Source organism: Saccostrea cucullata, unplaced genomic scaffold (genome assembly GCF_032062105.1).
Source record: "Saccostrea cucullata isolate Sc308-1 unplaced genomic scaffold, CSIRO_AGI_Scuc_v1 ctg2834, whole genome shotgun sequence".
In the NCBI taxonomy this organism is placed as follows: Eukaryota; Metazoa; Mollusca; class Bivalvia; order Ostreida; family Ostreidae; genus Saccostrea; species Saccostrea cuccullata.
This window is the reverse complement of record NW_026935410.1, coordinates 33,757-48,665: the sequence shown is the minus strand read 5'-3', so window position 1 is coordinate 48,665 and position 14,909 is coordinate 33,757. Positions and strand designations below refer to the sequence as shown.

The 14,909-nt window shown below is 31.9% G+C and overlaps 1 protein-coding gene across 1 annotated transcript in view; it reads right to left on the bottom strand.

Moving 5' to 3' along the window:
* LOC134242742 (FIGNL1-interacting regulator of recombination and mitosis-like) overlaps window positions 1-14,909 on the bottom strand; it is a 36,743-nt gene continuing 21,834 nt past the window's right edge. Inside the window, exons 8-26 of the mRNA XM_062724863.1 lie at window positions 13,960-14,035; window positions 12,977-13,061; window positions 12,529-12,664; window positions 11,946-12,097; window position 11,649; window positions 10,544-10,691; window positions 10,068-10,148; window positions 9,488-9,583; window positions 9,253-9,316; window positions 8,953-9,034; window positions 7,055-7,137; window positions 4,856-4,994; window positions 4,357-4,545; window positions 3,857-4,084; window positions 3,273-3,386; window positions 2,744-2,935; window positions 2,208-2,315; window positions 315-368; window positions 1-191 (exon numbers count right to left, since the gene is read on the bottom strand). Coding sequence (XP_062580847.1) covers window positions 30-191; window positions 315-368; window positions 2,208-2,315; window positions 2,744-2,935; window positions 3,273-3,386; window positions 3,857-4,084; window positions 4,357-4,545; window positions 4,856-4,994; window positions 7,055-7,137; window positions 8,953-9,034; window positions 9,253-9,316; window positions 9,488-9,583; window positions 10,068-10,148; window positions 10,544-10,691; window position 11,649; window positions 11,946-12,097; window positions 12,529-12,664; window positions 12,977-13,061; window positions 13,960-14,035 — 2,190 coding nt within the window. The 3' untranslated portion in view covers window positions 1-29. The remainder of the gene's footprint in view (window positions 192-314; window positions 369-2,207; window positions 2,316-2,743; window positions 2,936-3,272; window positions 3,387-3,856; window positions 4,085-4,356; window positions 4,546-4,855; window positions 4,995-7,054; window positions 7,138-8,952; window positions 9,035-9,252; window positions 9,317-9,487; window positions 9,584-10,067; window positions 10,149-10,543; window positions 10,692-11,648; window positions 11,650-11,945; window positions 12,098-12,528; window positions 12,665-12,976; window positions 13,062-13,959; window positions 14,036-14,909) is intronic.

Here is a 14,909-nt window from a genome sequence, read left to right as displayed (position 1 = left end):
ATATAACGTTTAACTGGAAAACAAAAAAATCACCCCTTTTCCTGTAAGATCTCAGTAATTTTACAGTGAATTGTTTCCAGGTTATTCCAGGAATTTGACGACAAATTGCAATCCTCTGTGTTCTTAAAGTTCTCTAACTCTGATAAAGTCTGTTGTAACACTACCACCAACTCCTTTACCTGCGTCCCTAGCTTTTTGGAAAAAAATAAACAAATATGAATTTTCAGAGACTTCCTCAAACAACATCACTAAATCCCATTTCATGAAATCTTGTATTAAAAAAAAATCCTAAAGAATATCTTAAGTATCTTTACCTTTGTAGTTATTTTACTATCATTATCCATTAGTCTTGGTCTTTTACAGCTGGGCTAAAAAAGAAACAATATGAAATCAATCTGGAATTCCTGAATTCACACAAATTCTATGAGTATCATTACAATTACAGATTCAAAGCAAGTAATCTGAAACAGAAGGTAAATAATTCACAGGGTCAGCAAGCCTGACAGTAGTTAGAATAATCTAACTGTGATGAGGGCTTGTCCCATATATACAGTACCAGGCCATAAGTGAGTCATAATTGCATTTTTACGCTATATATTTCATTGAAAAACCAATTTTTATAAAAACTTGTTGTGAAGTCAATTTTAGCTCAATTTCCATGATTTTTTCACTGAATCATGCAGAATTATTCAAATTTTCTTGTCTTAAAATGATAAACAAAATGACATCAAATCATTGAGAATGAATTATAAAATTGTCAGGACAAAAATTTCTAAGCTCAAATTACTAAGATTTCTGAACAAATTGAAGTCTTAAAATTTCTATTTTGCATTTGACCTGTGATTTCACAGTAATGCCTAAAGAAAAAATTATTTTGAAATAATGTGCAGAAACTTCAAAAAATTCTGCATTTTATGGTGTTTTATTCATAAAAAATGAGCAACAAATAACACTGCAATAGTGTTTTAGAAAAATGCATTCTTCAATGAAGTATATACATGTAGTGGAAAAATGAAAGAAAAAGTGAACAAGCTTACATACCCCACGCTCCCCAAAAACTCAAAGTGCTGAAAATCCCAGAAAAAATGAAAGAATTGGAATTTTCTGGTAACATGCACATCTACAAATTGTGTCCTAAATATCTGCAAAGTTTGATGAATTTCTATGCAGCGGTTTATGAGGAGTTGCGCTGACAAACTGTTCATCTCTATATAAAAGGCATGGCCAAAAACCTAAGTTTATAGTGCGGATATTCCCGGAAAAAATAAAGGAATCAGAATTTCCTGGTAATATGCATATCTACATATTGTGTCCTAAATATCTTTAAAGTTTAACGAAATTCTGTGCAGCGGTTTATGAGGAGTTCCGCTGACAAACTGTATAAAAGGTATGGCCAAAAACCTATGTTTTTAGTGTGGAAATTCCCGGAAAAAATAAAGAAATCGGAATTTCCTGGTAATATGCACATCTACATATTGTGTCCTAAATATCTGCAAAGTTAAACAAATTCTGTGCAGCGGTTTATGAGGAGTTGCACTGACAAACAGTTCATCTCTATATTAAAGGTATGGCCAAATGCCCAAGTTAAAAAGTGCGGAAATTCCCGGGAAAAATAAAGGAATTAGAATTTCCTGGTAATATGCACATCTACACATTGTGTCCTTAATACCTGCAAAGTCTGACGAAATTCTGTGGAGCAGTATATGAGGAGTTGCGCTGACAAAAAATCAGGACTGACGGACTGACTGACTGACACTCTGACGGACAGGTCAAAAACATCATACCTCACGCAACTAGGGGTATAATAAAATTATGACTCACTTATAGCCAGGTACTGTAGTTTTAATGTAGTATTTCTGAGCAGAAATGATTTCAAAAAATACAAAAGGAGTTGCAAAGAAAATAACTACCAATTTAATAAGGAAACTTTTTGAGATAGTATATGCCCTTTTCACATGAAAACTAATCCATATTATGATTCGACTCAATTTTTTCTTGTATTATTGCCAATACACAAAATGAATTCCATCGTCAAACAGGGTACCTAGGAAAATGTCATTTTAATGATAGATCGTTCTACAATATATTTAGCCTGGCAGTCATTATTATTTTGATCAGAAAAGCTCACTTTAGCTTTTGACTTGGGTATATAAAAATAATTAAACACATTTGGCATCAATTTGGATCTTTTGGCACTCTAAGATTACCTCTTCTGTCTTTATAGAATTATTTCTTTCTTTGTTAACAGTAGGATTTGTGTATGGTTCCTTCCTCAAAAACTCCAGTCGACTCAACTCTTCACAAGTGTATGGCATCTATAAGAAAATATAATTATAGAATGTTTTTGTTCTGACTCTCACTTCTAACAGTGCTCTAAGACAATCTAAGCACTGGCATTACTTCATCAGTTACTGTCAGCTCATATAATTAACCAGTAAAAGATGATTATCAATGTTTACAGAAAGACAATGGCCTAAATGGTGAAACGTTTCCTCAGAAATGGTAAAGCATAACACTGTCAGTTTTTGCAGTTTAACTATTTACTTTCTTATTAGAAATGTTGCCATCATTATTCAAATCATCTTTTACTTATTCTTTACCATAAAATGCATAGATTTCATAACTAATATTGGTTTAAAGGTACTCAATTATTTACATCTCTTAAGGAACTTCAGGTATGTTTATAATGTACAGGTAATAAGAAACCACATATTAGGTTCATAATAACTCAATGTAACTTCACCTTGCTGAGAAACTGAACCACAAAGTCTTGAAGCTGAGGTTGTTGATCAATACAATCTGGAACCACAGACTCATGTATTGTGTTCTCAGCAAACTGTGTAAAGGCAGATAACCCATGGTGGTGAATAAATAGGTCAGGAGAGGTCAAGGTCATCACAAAGAGGTCAGATAACTTCTTCAAAATCTGGGGCTGCTGTAAATTGATTTCAGAAGAATTAGTGAACTGAACTACAGTAATAAGGCGATCACTCAGATATAATTGTGAAGAAACTTTGTCATGCAAACATGTAATTCAATCAATTTCTTACAATCTTCTGTAAGATTTCTTTTCTAATCATTCCGTTTCTGTTGAATTGATCTATAACTTACGATGTTATGATGTAATTGATGTAAATTTGTACTGAGGTCTGAAACTTAGATATTCACTTCTAGGTCCTTATTATGAAGGAAAAACAAGTTATTACCTTTAAATTCTCTTACAAACTTTTTGTCTGATAGTTTTTTTTTTCTAATGAAAAATTGGCAGTCACCTCTGGAGTTGCTGTAGGCCTGATTTTACCAAAGGACTTCAGAAAACAGACAATCGTCAGATGTAGGTGGTTTGTACAGCCTTGTTGTAACAGGGAACTTGACACAGACAGAATCTATAAATAGAAATAAATGTTGGAACAGGGAATTCATCACATACAGAATCTAAAAACAGACATAAATGTCCAGTAATACACTTCAACTCTAGTTCCTGTCAAGGCATTACTCCTTTTTGTGCAATAAATCAAAAATCAAAGACATTTTTTTTTAATTTGCTTGGCCTTTCCAAACTTGAGATAGAATTGAGTTGGTACCAAGTGGAAAAAATTTATACAAAAATATTTCTGAATATAGAGTTAAAATAGTTAAACCCTTATGATGAATAACAAAAGTATTGTTTCCTGGAGGTTAAAAATTTTTTTTATAAACATTTCCTTATCAATTCACACACAAAACTGATTTGTAGATATTAGCTCTACTGTACTTTCAAAGGACACAAGTTTTCCAGATCTTTTTTGAGTTCACTGCAAATCGAATATTACAGAAATAAAACTCCGCATTCCTAGGTAAAGCTTAATAACAATACCTTCAGTAGAACATCATTATCCAGCAGAGAGGAGAGATGTGAGCTGAGTAATACGAGTCGCTGGAGACACAGCTCGAATAGTGATGAGTCTGTCCAGTCTGAGATAAACATATTTCTCCACAGCTGACTGACCCCATCTGTAATGGACTCGGTCACGGTTGACTGGACGGAATACCCCATCGTATCACTTTTGTCCAATATCTCATATAGGCAGGAAACAGCATTCAGCTGAGAAAATAAAGAAATCTGCTTCCTGGATTCATCATATTAACCAATCAAACATAAATTTATTAAAATGAATTTAAGTGTGCATTAATTTTTTGAAAATAAATTTTAAAGGAACTATAAATTAATAAATATATACACAAATACTATTTTACATACAGGTAGAAGTAAACTACACCATTGAAATAAGTTTTTATGTTGCTATTTGAAGTAAACTTTAGAAAATGAATTGCCTGCATCAACTACATGTACATTTCCTCATCTAATATACTGACCATTCTGTAGCAGTCTTGTTGTGTCTTTTCCGAGGCAACAGAAAATTCCTGCAGAGTTTTTGAACATTTTTCTGTGACTTTGTCCACAAGATTTTGATTGTTTTCATCAGAGAGGCTGGGTAGACAGCAGGACAAGATATAAAGGGTAGAGAGGTCGTCTTCAGAGCTTAGTTTTCTTATCAACTCAGTCTGAAACACACAGAAGGTGATACATCTATAAGTAACAACAAATGAATACAAGCTTTTTACAGATTGCCTATAGATATGTGTATGCAGTGTATTGCAACTCTTAAGATGAAAAACTTTTCATGATATTTTCTAGGAAACAAATGTAATTACTATGAGATTTATAGCTTCTTCAGTGCAATTTATATGAAACCTGTCTAAATCACTATTTGATCTTTAGTTCCAAGTGTATGTTACTGAACCTAAAACTTGGTGAAATTTTAAGTTATCAATGATTTCCTGCTTAATATAAATCATTTGGATGAGAGTTTACCTGATGGTCAGAAGACAGACACTTAATTAATCGAGCGACCAATGAAAGCAATGGAGACTCATGGTCAAAAGACCAACACTGCTTAATCACTTCTAGTAAAAAGGTCACATGATCTCGACAGAGGTCAGCTGAGCCATACCTACAATATAAACAGCACCTGTTGATTATATAGGTATGAATGGAACTAGATAACATCATTACCTTAATAATAATAATAATAATAATAATACTTTATTTAAAGAGGGTAACCTGATTAGTGCAATGCACTAGTCTTCCTTGGGGCCCTCTCAACACATGCACAATAATACAATTATTAAAACATTGTACAATATTATAATAAATAATACAACATGACGTGAAAATACAAGGACATATACAGATCGATTCAAGAACATGGCATTATATAACTTTTAGTTGCGACATGTTACAATGAATTTTTCTACATTTTTACGAAAAGTTTGTACAGTTGGTGAAAAACGGATATGCAAGGGTAACTTGTTCCATAAATGAACACCGGAATAATGAAAAGAATTCTTAAATTGATTTGTTCGATATTTCGGTAGATGAAGATCATAGTTTGTTTCAGATCTAAGAACATAACTATCTGAAGAAATAAATTCAAAGGAATCTCTTAAATAAGTTGGTGCCATACCCTGAAGTGTTTTGTACAGTAATATATATTTATGAAAATCAATTAACTCATATATGGTCAGTCATCCAAGTTTTTCAAATAATGGTAGTGAAGGGGCATCATAAGCCACATCTAAAATAATCCGGGCTGCCCTTTTTTGCAATTTAAAAACTCTATCTATGCCAGCATCTGGCGCATTACCCCAAATAGTAAGACAATAATTCAAAGAAGGCAGAATGTATGCATTATGAAATAGTTTTCTCGTGTGTAAGGGAAGAAATTTTTTAATTCTGCGTAAAGTATACAATTTATAAGTCAAAGATTTACAAACTGAGTCAATATGATAATTATAGCGCAATGAGTGGTCAATATGTACTCCCAAAAGCTTTTCAGATTCAACATTTTCAATTAATTTGTTAGAAGCATATAAATTTAGTTCAGTACAATTTATTCTTGATTTTCTTTGTTGAGTTCCCATGAGCATACATTTTGTCTTGTTGGTATTTAACACCATTTGATTTTTGGAACACCAATTTTCTATCTCACACAAATCAAAGTTTAGAGCATTCTCAATACCTTCTATATTTTTATGATATGTATGTAAGGTTGCATCATCAGCAAACATATCAATATCTGTTCTATTTACATGTAAAGGGAGATCATTTATATACAATAAAAATAATAGGGGACCTAAGATAGATCCTTGGGGCACTCCTGCTGTGACGGGCAAAAAATCAGAGGAGTATGTACCTATTTTTACACACTGAGACCTTGATGTTAAATAAGATTGAAACCATTTAATAGCCATTTGGTCAAAGTGATATGATTGAAGTTTATTTATAAGAATATCATGATTAACCAAATCAAATGCCTTGCTAAAATCGATGAAAGTTATGCCTACTAAATTTCCTTGGTCCATAGCTTGTAGCCAATTATCTTACTAAGTTTTGTTAGAGCCGTTTGACATGAGTGAAATTCTCGAAATCCAGATTGTGATTTAAATAAGAGATCAAAGCTAGAGGTAAAGTTACGTATCTGATTGGCTATGTGTGTTCAGCATATTTAATACTTCGAACTCACTTATATGATTTATACTGAAAAAATTTTCTTTCCCTAGTTTAGTTTCTGTAAATTTATTTAACAATTCTGAATCAAAACTTTGTACTGACATATCTGCTAATAATTTACAGGATATTTCAGTAAAGTGTTTGTTAAAAATATCAACAATATCCTGTAAATCTTCGAAATCCGAACCATTTTGTGTTAAACGGGTAGGTGTGAAATTTTTTGAATCAGATGCCAATTGGTTTAAATAACTCCACATTTCTTTAGGACTTGAACTTTCTTCAATTGCTGATTTGTAATACTTTGATTCCATTCCTTTAATTAACGTGACTGAGGTCGAGGCTTGCTGAGCCCTCTATCATTTTTTTAGACCCAAGTCAAAATATAGCTTTGCTTTGTTAAGTAACCTTTATTTGGTGAATGCAAGCTATAGTTGCAGAATAAGATATAAGTGCAAAATTGAATTTCAGATGAAATTCATTACAAGTATTTATCAACAAAACCTGATGATGAAGCACCACACATCCTCAGCTAGTAGACGGCACCAGGGGTCATGTGAACAAACATTTTCAAACAAAATTCCTTCCTGTTAAAGATAGAAATGGATGAATATTGCTTTTAGTCACTTCCAGTTTGTATTACTTACACTCTGCATACTAATAGCAAAATATACTGTCAAAATAAAATAGTGACATTTTCATTTGAAAAGGAATGTGATATCCTGTAGTTACTCAGAAAATGTTTATTTTGTATTGTATGTAAATATTATTATGTATATGTTTGAATTTATTTCAGTTTAATAAATGACCATTAAAATAAACTTATTTGAAGAAATACGAATTAGCCTGTGTTTGAGTTATTCATATTAGCTACTATTTTTAGACCTTTTGACACGGGTGACTGGATATTGAGTTCTCATTGGTTATCTTGGTTTTGTAAGTTGATTCCCGTGCCAGTTGTTTCCCGGGCTAGTCGCTCTTTGTCGATTTGTGATTTGAAGTCAAACTTCTTAAAATCAACTTGTATAGAGTATGGGTTTTTGGATTTAAGGTCTGTTTTATTAGCTTTCTTATTTATTATGGAGTATATGTACTAATTTTCCTATATTTCATTTAATTGCCACTCGAATACGTATGTATGACGAGACTGTGTGTTGTGTAAGAGTGCAGTCAGTTTTAACTTTTAAAGTAACTTGTAAAGTTATTCTTTGCTTAAATTACAGATTTAATAATTGAAATTTTTATCGTAATTCTGAGTATTATTTTCATAGTCTTAAATGAGAGAATGACTGAGTGAGCAGGATTAAATAATTTCATTAAATTTTCATAACACCTTTATTTCAGTCATTGAGTAAATTATTTACATAGATCTAGTATAAAGATTATAAAGCCTAATATATTTATTATACAGGGAAACATGAAATGAACCATAGCGTTGCTGCATTTTACTTTTGACCTTTACACCTCATGTGAGGTAAGGGTATATGTGTGTCTTATTTGCATGAAATTGAGTTTCATGTTATTTTCTATGTTTATAAATTATTTCAGTTCTTGTTACTGAAAGTTTAATTCCTTGATTTTTGTTTATAATTTATTATTTCTAAATCGGAAGTATGTAATGCATTTTTTCATATTTTATAAGAGTAATATTTCCATATGATAATATCTTCAGTAATTCTTTTATTATTTCTGGATAAAGTAATTAATTATAAAGGTCATGTGCAATCAACTTTAAGTGTAATATAATACGACAAGAGATATGATTTTAAATTGACATGTTAAATAGCTGTTTATATTATGTGCTGATTTTAATTATTTTGTTACAGGGTTACATATATATAAAATGTTCATATCTGAATAAAAAGCCTTCCAAAAGAACCCAAGCGAAAATCCTTGTTTATTATTCTGGGAAACAGGGGTTACAGGAACTTCCTACCCCTTTCAAAGAAATGATGAATAACCCAGTGAAGTTAAAGCTGGGTGCAATTTTCTTTCAGGTATCAGTACTAAACAGTTATTTGTCCTGAACTTTTTTTGCCATGGTAACAGACTTTTTGGAAGTAATTACAATGTACAAAATATTGGAAGATGTGCATATTCATATGCATTGCATATTCATATGCATTGCTTAATATCTGACATATTTACAAAAAATCCTTGAGGAAAATATTAAGCACAATGTATGATGGTGATGGTTACCAATTTTCTAAGTGAAGTATAAAACATGACTTCATATAACTAATTTATCTTGGAGGTTTAAAACTTATTTGATAAATTTAATATTCCACCTTCCTTTGAAATGTTGTGGTTTTTCTCAATGGTAGCTGGCATTGTAAATAAAATTTTTCTTCCAAAAAAGCCAAATTTCTTTAAGCATGGTTAACATTTTTTGTTATACTCACAGCTCTGAGGAAATGTTTAGCAGACAAAGACCCAAGGAACCCACATAATCTGGTGCAGCACCCCTCATACAAAGTAATGTCCCTGAAATACCAAGGAATAAAACTGATCAAAATTGCATTTCTCCTCACATTTAAAATTGATGACCAAGGTAATCAGTTTTCATGAATGAATTTTATTTAAATACATTCATCAAAATAAATGAAATCTCACTAGAAATTTCAACAGAAACCCAGTAGTTCAAAAAATAACAATTTTCTAGTCACACGTATCCTTACTATAGGGTGGGATAGGAACCTAACCTTTCTGGTTTTCCTGTCAACACTGGGTCTGTAAGGATGATGGGCAAGTTAAGCTCTTTACTGCCTGAAAAAATAACATTATATTCAAATAATTTAATTATTCTTTTCTTTTTAAATTTAGCAATCTTAAATTTTTCTTTGGTTTTTTTTTTTTTTTTTTTCTTTGTTTTTTAATGATAAATTGTACATGAATATCAATCAATGTTAAAGAAATACAGAAAATGGTCACCCATACAATTAGAGATTGTTCTGAACACGACATCAATTACACTTAATCTGTCCTCATCCTCGGGATATAATCTTGGATCCACCCACTGGTCTTGTACTTCATCTGTGGAAACAATGGGACAGGTTAAAAAATCCACTTAGAAAATTATCAGGATCTTAAAAGGCATTGTCAGCAGTCATGAATTTATTATCTCATTTCTTTATAGATTTTGATTTTATTATCTAGAATCCTCAGATATCTTGGAAGTTTTTACCTTGGCCAAGATGAGTTCAGAATAAAGAAGTTTGACTTTTAATTTTGCATCATATTTTTAATTTTAACCTAATAAATTGATTTAGTTTGTCCCTATAAATGTCATTCCATTTTAATCGTGATATTTGTTGTTTCTTTCACTTAGAGAATTTAATTTTTTATTGAAATGGTCTTTATTTCCTCTCCAAGTGATATTTCATGCATGACTTAATGGAACATTAAATTTTTTCTCTGAACTCTCAGATCAGCAACTAAAGAGCACAATGTTAAAAGGGAGGTAACTCTGTAACTCTTCACATTCCTCTGAAAATGGAATTCTATTTAATCTACTGACCTGACAATTGAGGAAGAATCTCCAAAACCTTCAGTACCATCTGTAAATGTGGAAAACTGTCTTCATCTGTCAAACTGCTGACTACAAAAGAAAAGTAAAGTTACTTTATTTATTAATAGATTATCATACACTTACACATCATGACCAATGTTTTCCTTTAATATCACTTTCAATAGGATACCATACAACTTTACAGGACAAGTGAAAAGAAATTGTAAAGATCTGGTAAGAATCGGACACCTTCTCATGGTCATATAAAATAAATTAAGTTTTATCCTCTATACTTTAATTTGAAAAGGAATTTTTAAACAGTTTTTTTGCATCTTAACTATATGCTCAGGAGTGAGGACTCTAGCAAAAATCTGGGTGTCAACATTTTAAAATTTCAACAAAGGACTAATTTCTCATCAAATGTATTTATAATTTTGACAACTATTAGATACCTATGTATAAAATGTCCTGATGTGATTACAAACCTTTCTCTGTGCCTGTGACTGACTCTGTGAATGTCTTGTTATACAGTAGGGCTTTGATAAGTACGTCAGTCGCGTTAGTTAAATGCTGCCTTATGTCTTTGAGATGTTTCTCATCTATCTGCTGGGATGACAAACTGGGGGAAGCAATCTATAAATATCACAAAGTTAACAATGATTGGCTATTCTCTAAGTACGATTTCTTAAAATTATATACTGTAAAATCACATATTTTTGAGGAGTCAATTTGAGGAAAATATATTGGTTCATGGATATTTGATTTCGTGGTTGAAGAATAGTTCAGTAGTAATATATATGTAAAATTGCATTTCATGGTGGACATAAATTCGTGGGTCTCTTCATACCTTGAAAACCATGAAAATGAAACCTAACAAGAGATGTTTGTAAAACACTTATGCCCCCATCCCTCCAAATTGGAATTTTTCTAAGTCCAAAAGGGCATAACTCTGTCTAAAATGGTGCAATCCTATCCAAAACACTTCTTGACCTAGATATTCAGCTGAAAAATCTGTATACTAAATTTCATTTCAATATGTGCAACTTCTGCAAAGAAAATGAATGAAAACTGCAGTTAAGTGGAGTTCTAAGTCTGAGGGGCATAACTCTAACAAAAAGGATGCGATCGTATCCAAAACAGAACTTGACCTAGATATTTATCTGATATATCTGTATACTAAATTTCATTTCAATATGTGTTACCTCTGCAAATAAAATGAACGGAAACTGCAAATAAGTGGAATTTTTCAAGGTCCAAGGGGCATAACTCTAACAAAAAGGATGCGATCGTACCCAACACAGAACTTGACCTAGATATTTATCTGATATATCTGTACACTAAATTTCATTTCAATATGTGCAACCTCTGCAAAGAAAACGAATGGAAACCGCAATTAAGTGGAATTTTTCTAAGTCCAAGGGGCATAACTCTAACAAAAAGGATGCGATCGTACCCAAAAACAGAACTTGACCTAGATATTTAGTTCATAAATCTGTATACAAAATATCATTTCAATTTGTGCAACCTCTGCAAAGAAAATGAACGGAAACTGCAAATAAATGGAATTTTTCTAAGTCCGAGGGGCATAACTCTGTCAAAAATGGTGCGATCGTACCCAAAACAGCACTTCACTCAGATATTTACCTGACAAACCTGTAAACCAAATTTCATTTGAGTATGTGCAACGGTTGTGAAGAAAATGAACGGAAACTAAATGGACCGACAGACAGCAGCAAAGCAATATGCTCTCCCTTTTTCAAAGGGGGGCATAATAAAAATTAGTGATTTCACAGTATGTCTTTAATTCCCCAAAGAATATTTAGGCTCTCAGGATCAGCACAGAAGTTTTGGAGAAATCTGAGACAAAAAGAAATTGGATTACAATACCTCATAAGTGTCAGGAGTAAGCCATAGACCGGCTCCTCACAGCCGTGTATAATGTCCGAGAATTCCCGCACCAACATGACTAGGATCTTCATCTGGAATCCCAGAATCTTGAGGGATTTCTGGAATCCTTTCTCATCTCCCTGAGATAAAACCTAAAACAAGAGTATAGTAATCAATTTGTAAATGTCCATCTTATTTCAATAATTCATCAACGGAAGACTTACTCCATTTATGTATGGTGAAAGTGGATTTCTTCACATATATGTTTTTTGCATAAATGAAAAACTGTGACTGTCACAAATTTTGATTTCTATAATATGATATTTTTAGCAATAAACTATTTCTTTCACATTGATCCCATTCAAGTAATTATAATACACAGGTTCTTCAAAAAATTTATGTAGCTATTTACATTTATGCTTTCTAAATAGAAAACAAATCCATGGATTAAAAAAAATGTTTGAATTTATCTTGCATGCTGTGGCCATAATGTTATAATTCAGTCCATAGTTTTTCATTTTATCTGTCATTTTGATTGTTTGCCAACATGCTGATGTAAATAAAGTACAAAATAACACCCCACCACTCCTTCTGGATCCACCCCTGGAATCAGCTGGAGTAGAAACAGGAAGCCACTCTGGATCTCCCCACAAAGGTGACCAATCATCTCCCCCACCTCTAACCTCTGACCCACGTGGACCTTGTTATTGATCGCATGTCTACAAACACAGAAGGATTGGCTTCAGATATTTAATCTTCGAGTTTATTTATAATGGACAGTAAAAGTGTTAAAGGTATTGAATGAAGTTCTCAGAAACTTAAAATATGTTCAAGATTTTCCAATACAGTTATCATTCCTTTCACTTCCCGGTCTTGTAGAGAGTAAAAGGTCAACTAAATGACATGAAGGATTTGTGATATTTCAATATTTATGAAAATTCATTAATTCAATTTGATATAAAACAATTCTTAATTTATTCTTTCCATTATGTCATAAATATTGCTGGTAATGGAAAATAGAATCAATTTACTTAGATATAGCTTTCCATAGGGTTACCATTAACTTCATATCCAAAGATGTTACAATCTGACAAACATCAAACAGGCCATGGCAAACTAAAATCAAAAACAATTAAATATTATATTATTGCATTTATTCATTTCATAAACACACTTTACACAGAATGCTGTAAACCTAGATTCAGATACTTTTGACATAGGTTCTGAAAGTTACTTCATATGGTGTTATAGGTATTTCAGTTGAAAATGGAGGGGTGGGGGCTGAAAATGTTTTTCAAACACCTTTTTGCACAATTTCATGCATATATGTAAAACCATAGTTGTTCTCTTTCCTCTCACTTTCTTAGATAAGAGAAGCAAGATCAACTACAGATTTCTGACAATAAAGAACTATATGCGGTATATTGTATATATTTGCCACCACAAAAGTCAAATTTTGAAAACTTCCTGAAATGTGCTGAATTCAATAAATTGCATGAGAAATTTAAATTAACAGAAAATATTATAGTGTCAAAGCAGTGTATTCACAATTTTTGTTTTTATGGCGTCACAAACTAGTCCGATTTTATATCCTTTTTCAGAAAGAGGACAAAATGGACAAAATTTCAACAATTTTAGCTTTAAAATTTATAGAGCGCAAGTTTGTTCAGGAACAATATTGACATATTTCATTGATATTATCCTTCTACACATTGTATCAAAATATTGATCCTGAACACACATGCGATCGGTGACTTTTACTCAAAATATCGACGAAATATGTTCATTTTTCTGTAAAATTCCTAAAAAACTGAAATTTACGTCATGTTTGTGATGTCATTACGTACATATGGCGTCATGACTTATGAAAATATTTAGTGCTTTGAAGGCTATATCTCCATCAAAGTTTGATTTGGGGGCAAATATTGGTTATTACCGAATGAAGTTCTTTAATGTAGTAGGGGGATATTTTACCCTTTTAATAAGATTTAATGCCTTTTTTAGGAAGCCCTACCCTGAGTGAGGTCGAGGACATCTTGTTCAGTGACGGGGTCACTCAGTTTGATGTTGTCTAGGAGACGCAGGAAAGCCTGTAATAAAAACATCAATTACTGTAGACAAACTATTATTGTAATAACTGTAATAAAGACATCAATTACTGTAAAATAACTATCATTGTAATAACTGTATCATTGTAATAACTGTATTGTAGTAATAACTGTAATAAAAACATCAATTACTGTAAACTAACTATTATTGTAATAACTGTATCATTGTAATAACTGTATTGTTGTAATAACTGTAATAAAGACATCAATTACTGTAAACTAACTATTATTGTAATAACTGTATCATTGTAATAACTGTATTGTTGTAATAACTGTAATAAAGACATCAATTACTGTAAACTATTATGTTAGCAATTCCTCAATTTGAGATCAATCCACAACATTAATACCTGGTATTGGCGACAAAGGGAATTTCTCTACAAACACAGAGGAAAGTAAGTGCTTTGTGAAGATTTATATTCACCAGTTAAATAAGGTTGCGAAACTCACAGATATTTCTCACACACAAATAAAAGTTGGTTTACAGTATTGGTTAATCAAAGTACTGAAAGTACTGAAAAGCGGTTAGCATGCTTTCATCTAATACGTACCGAAAAAAGTGCATGAAATGATGATATTTAAGTATGCATATCTTTGTCCAATGTTATCAGAGAAAAAATAACAGGCATTCTGTTTTTGTAATACTTTACTTAATAGTAAAACCAATAACTTCCAAACTGATGTCACAGATGGATGCAATCTAATTAAAATTAAATGTTCCGAATCCACTACTGCTTCTCAAACATCTAACAACATCATATTTGGGGTCATGTAAGAGAGAATCTTCGATTAGCCAAAGAAAACGGTTCCTCCGAAATCTTGGCTTATAGATCAGATGGGTTTCTTGTTTTCACCA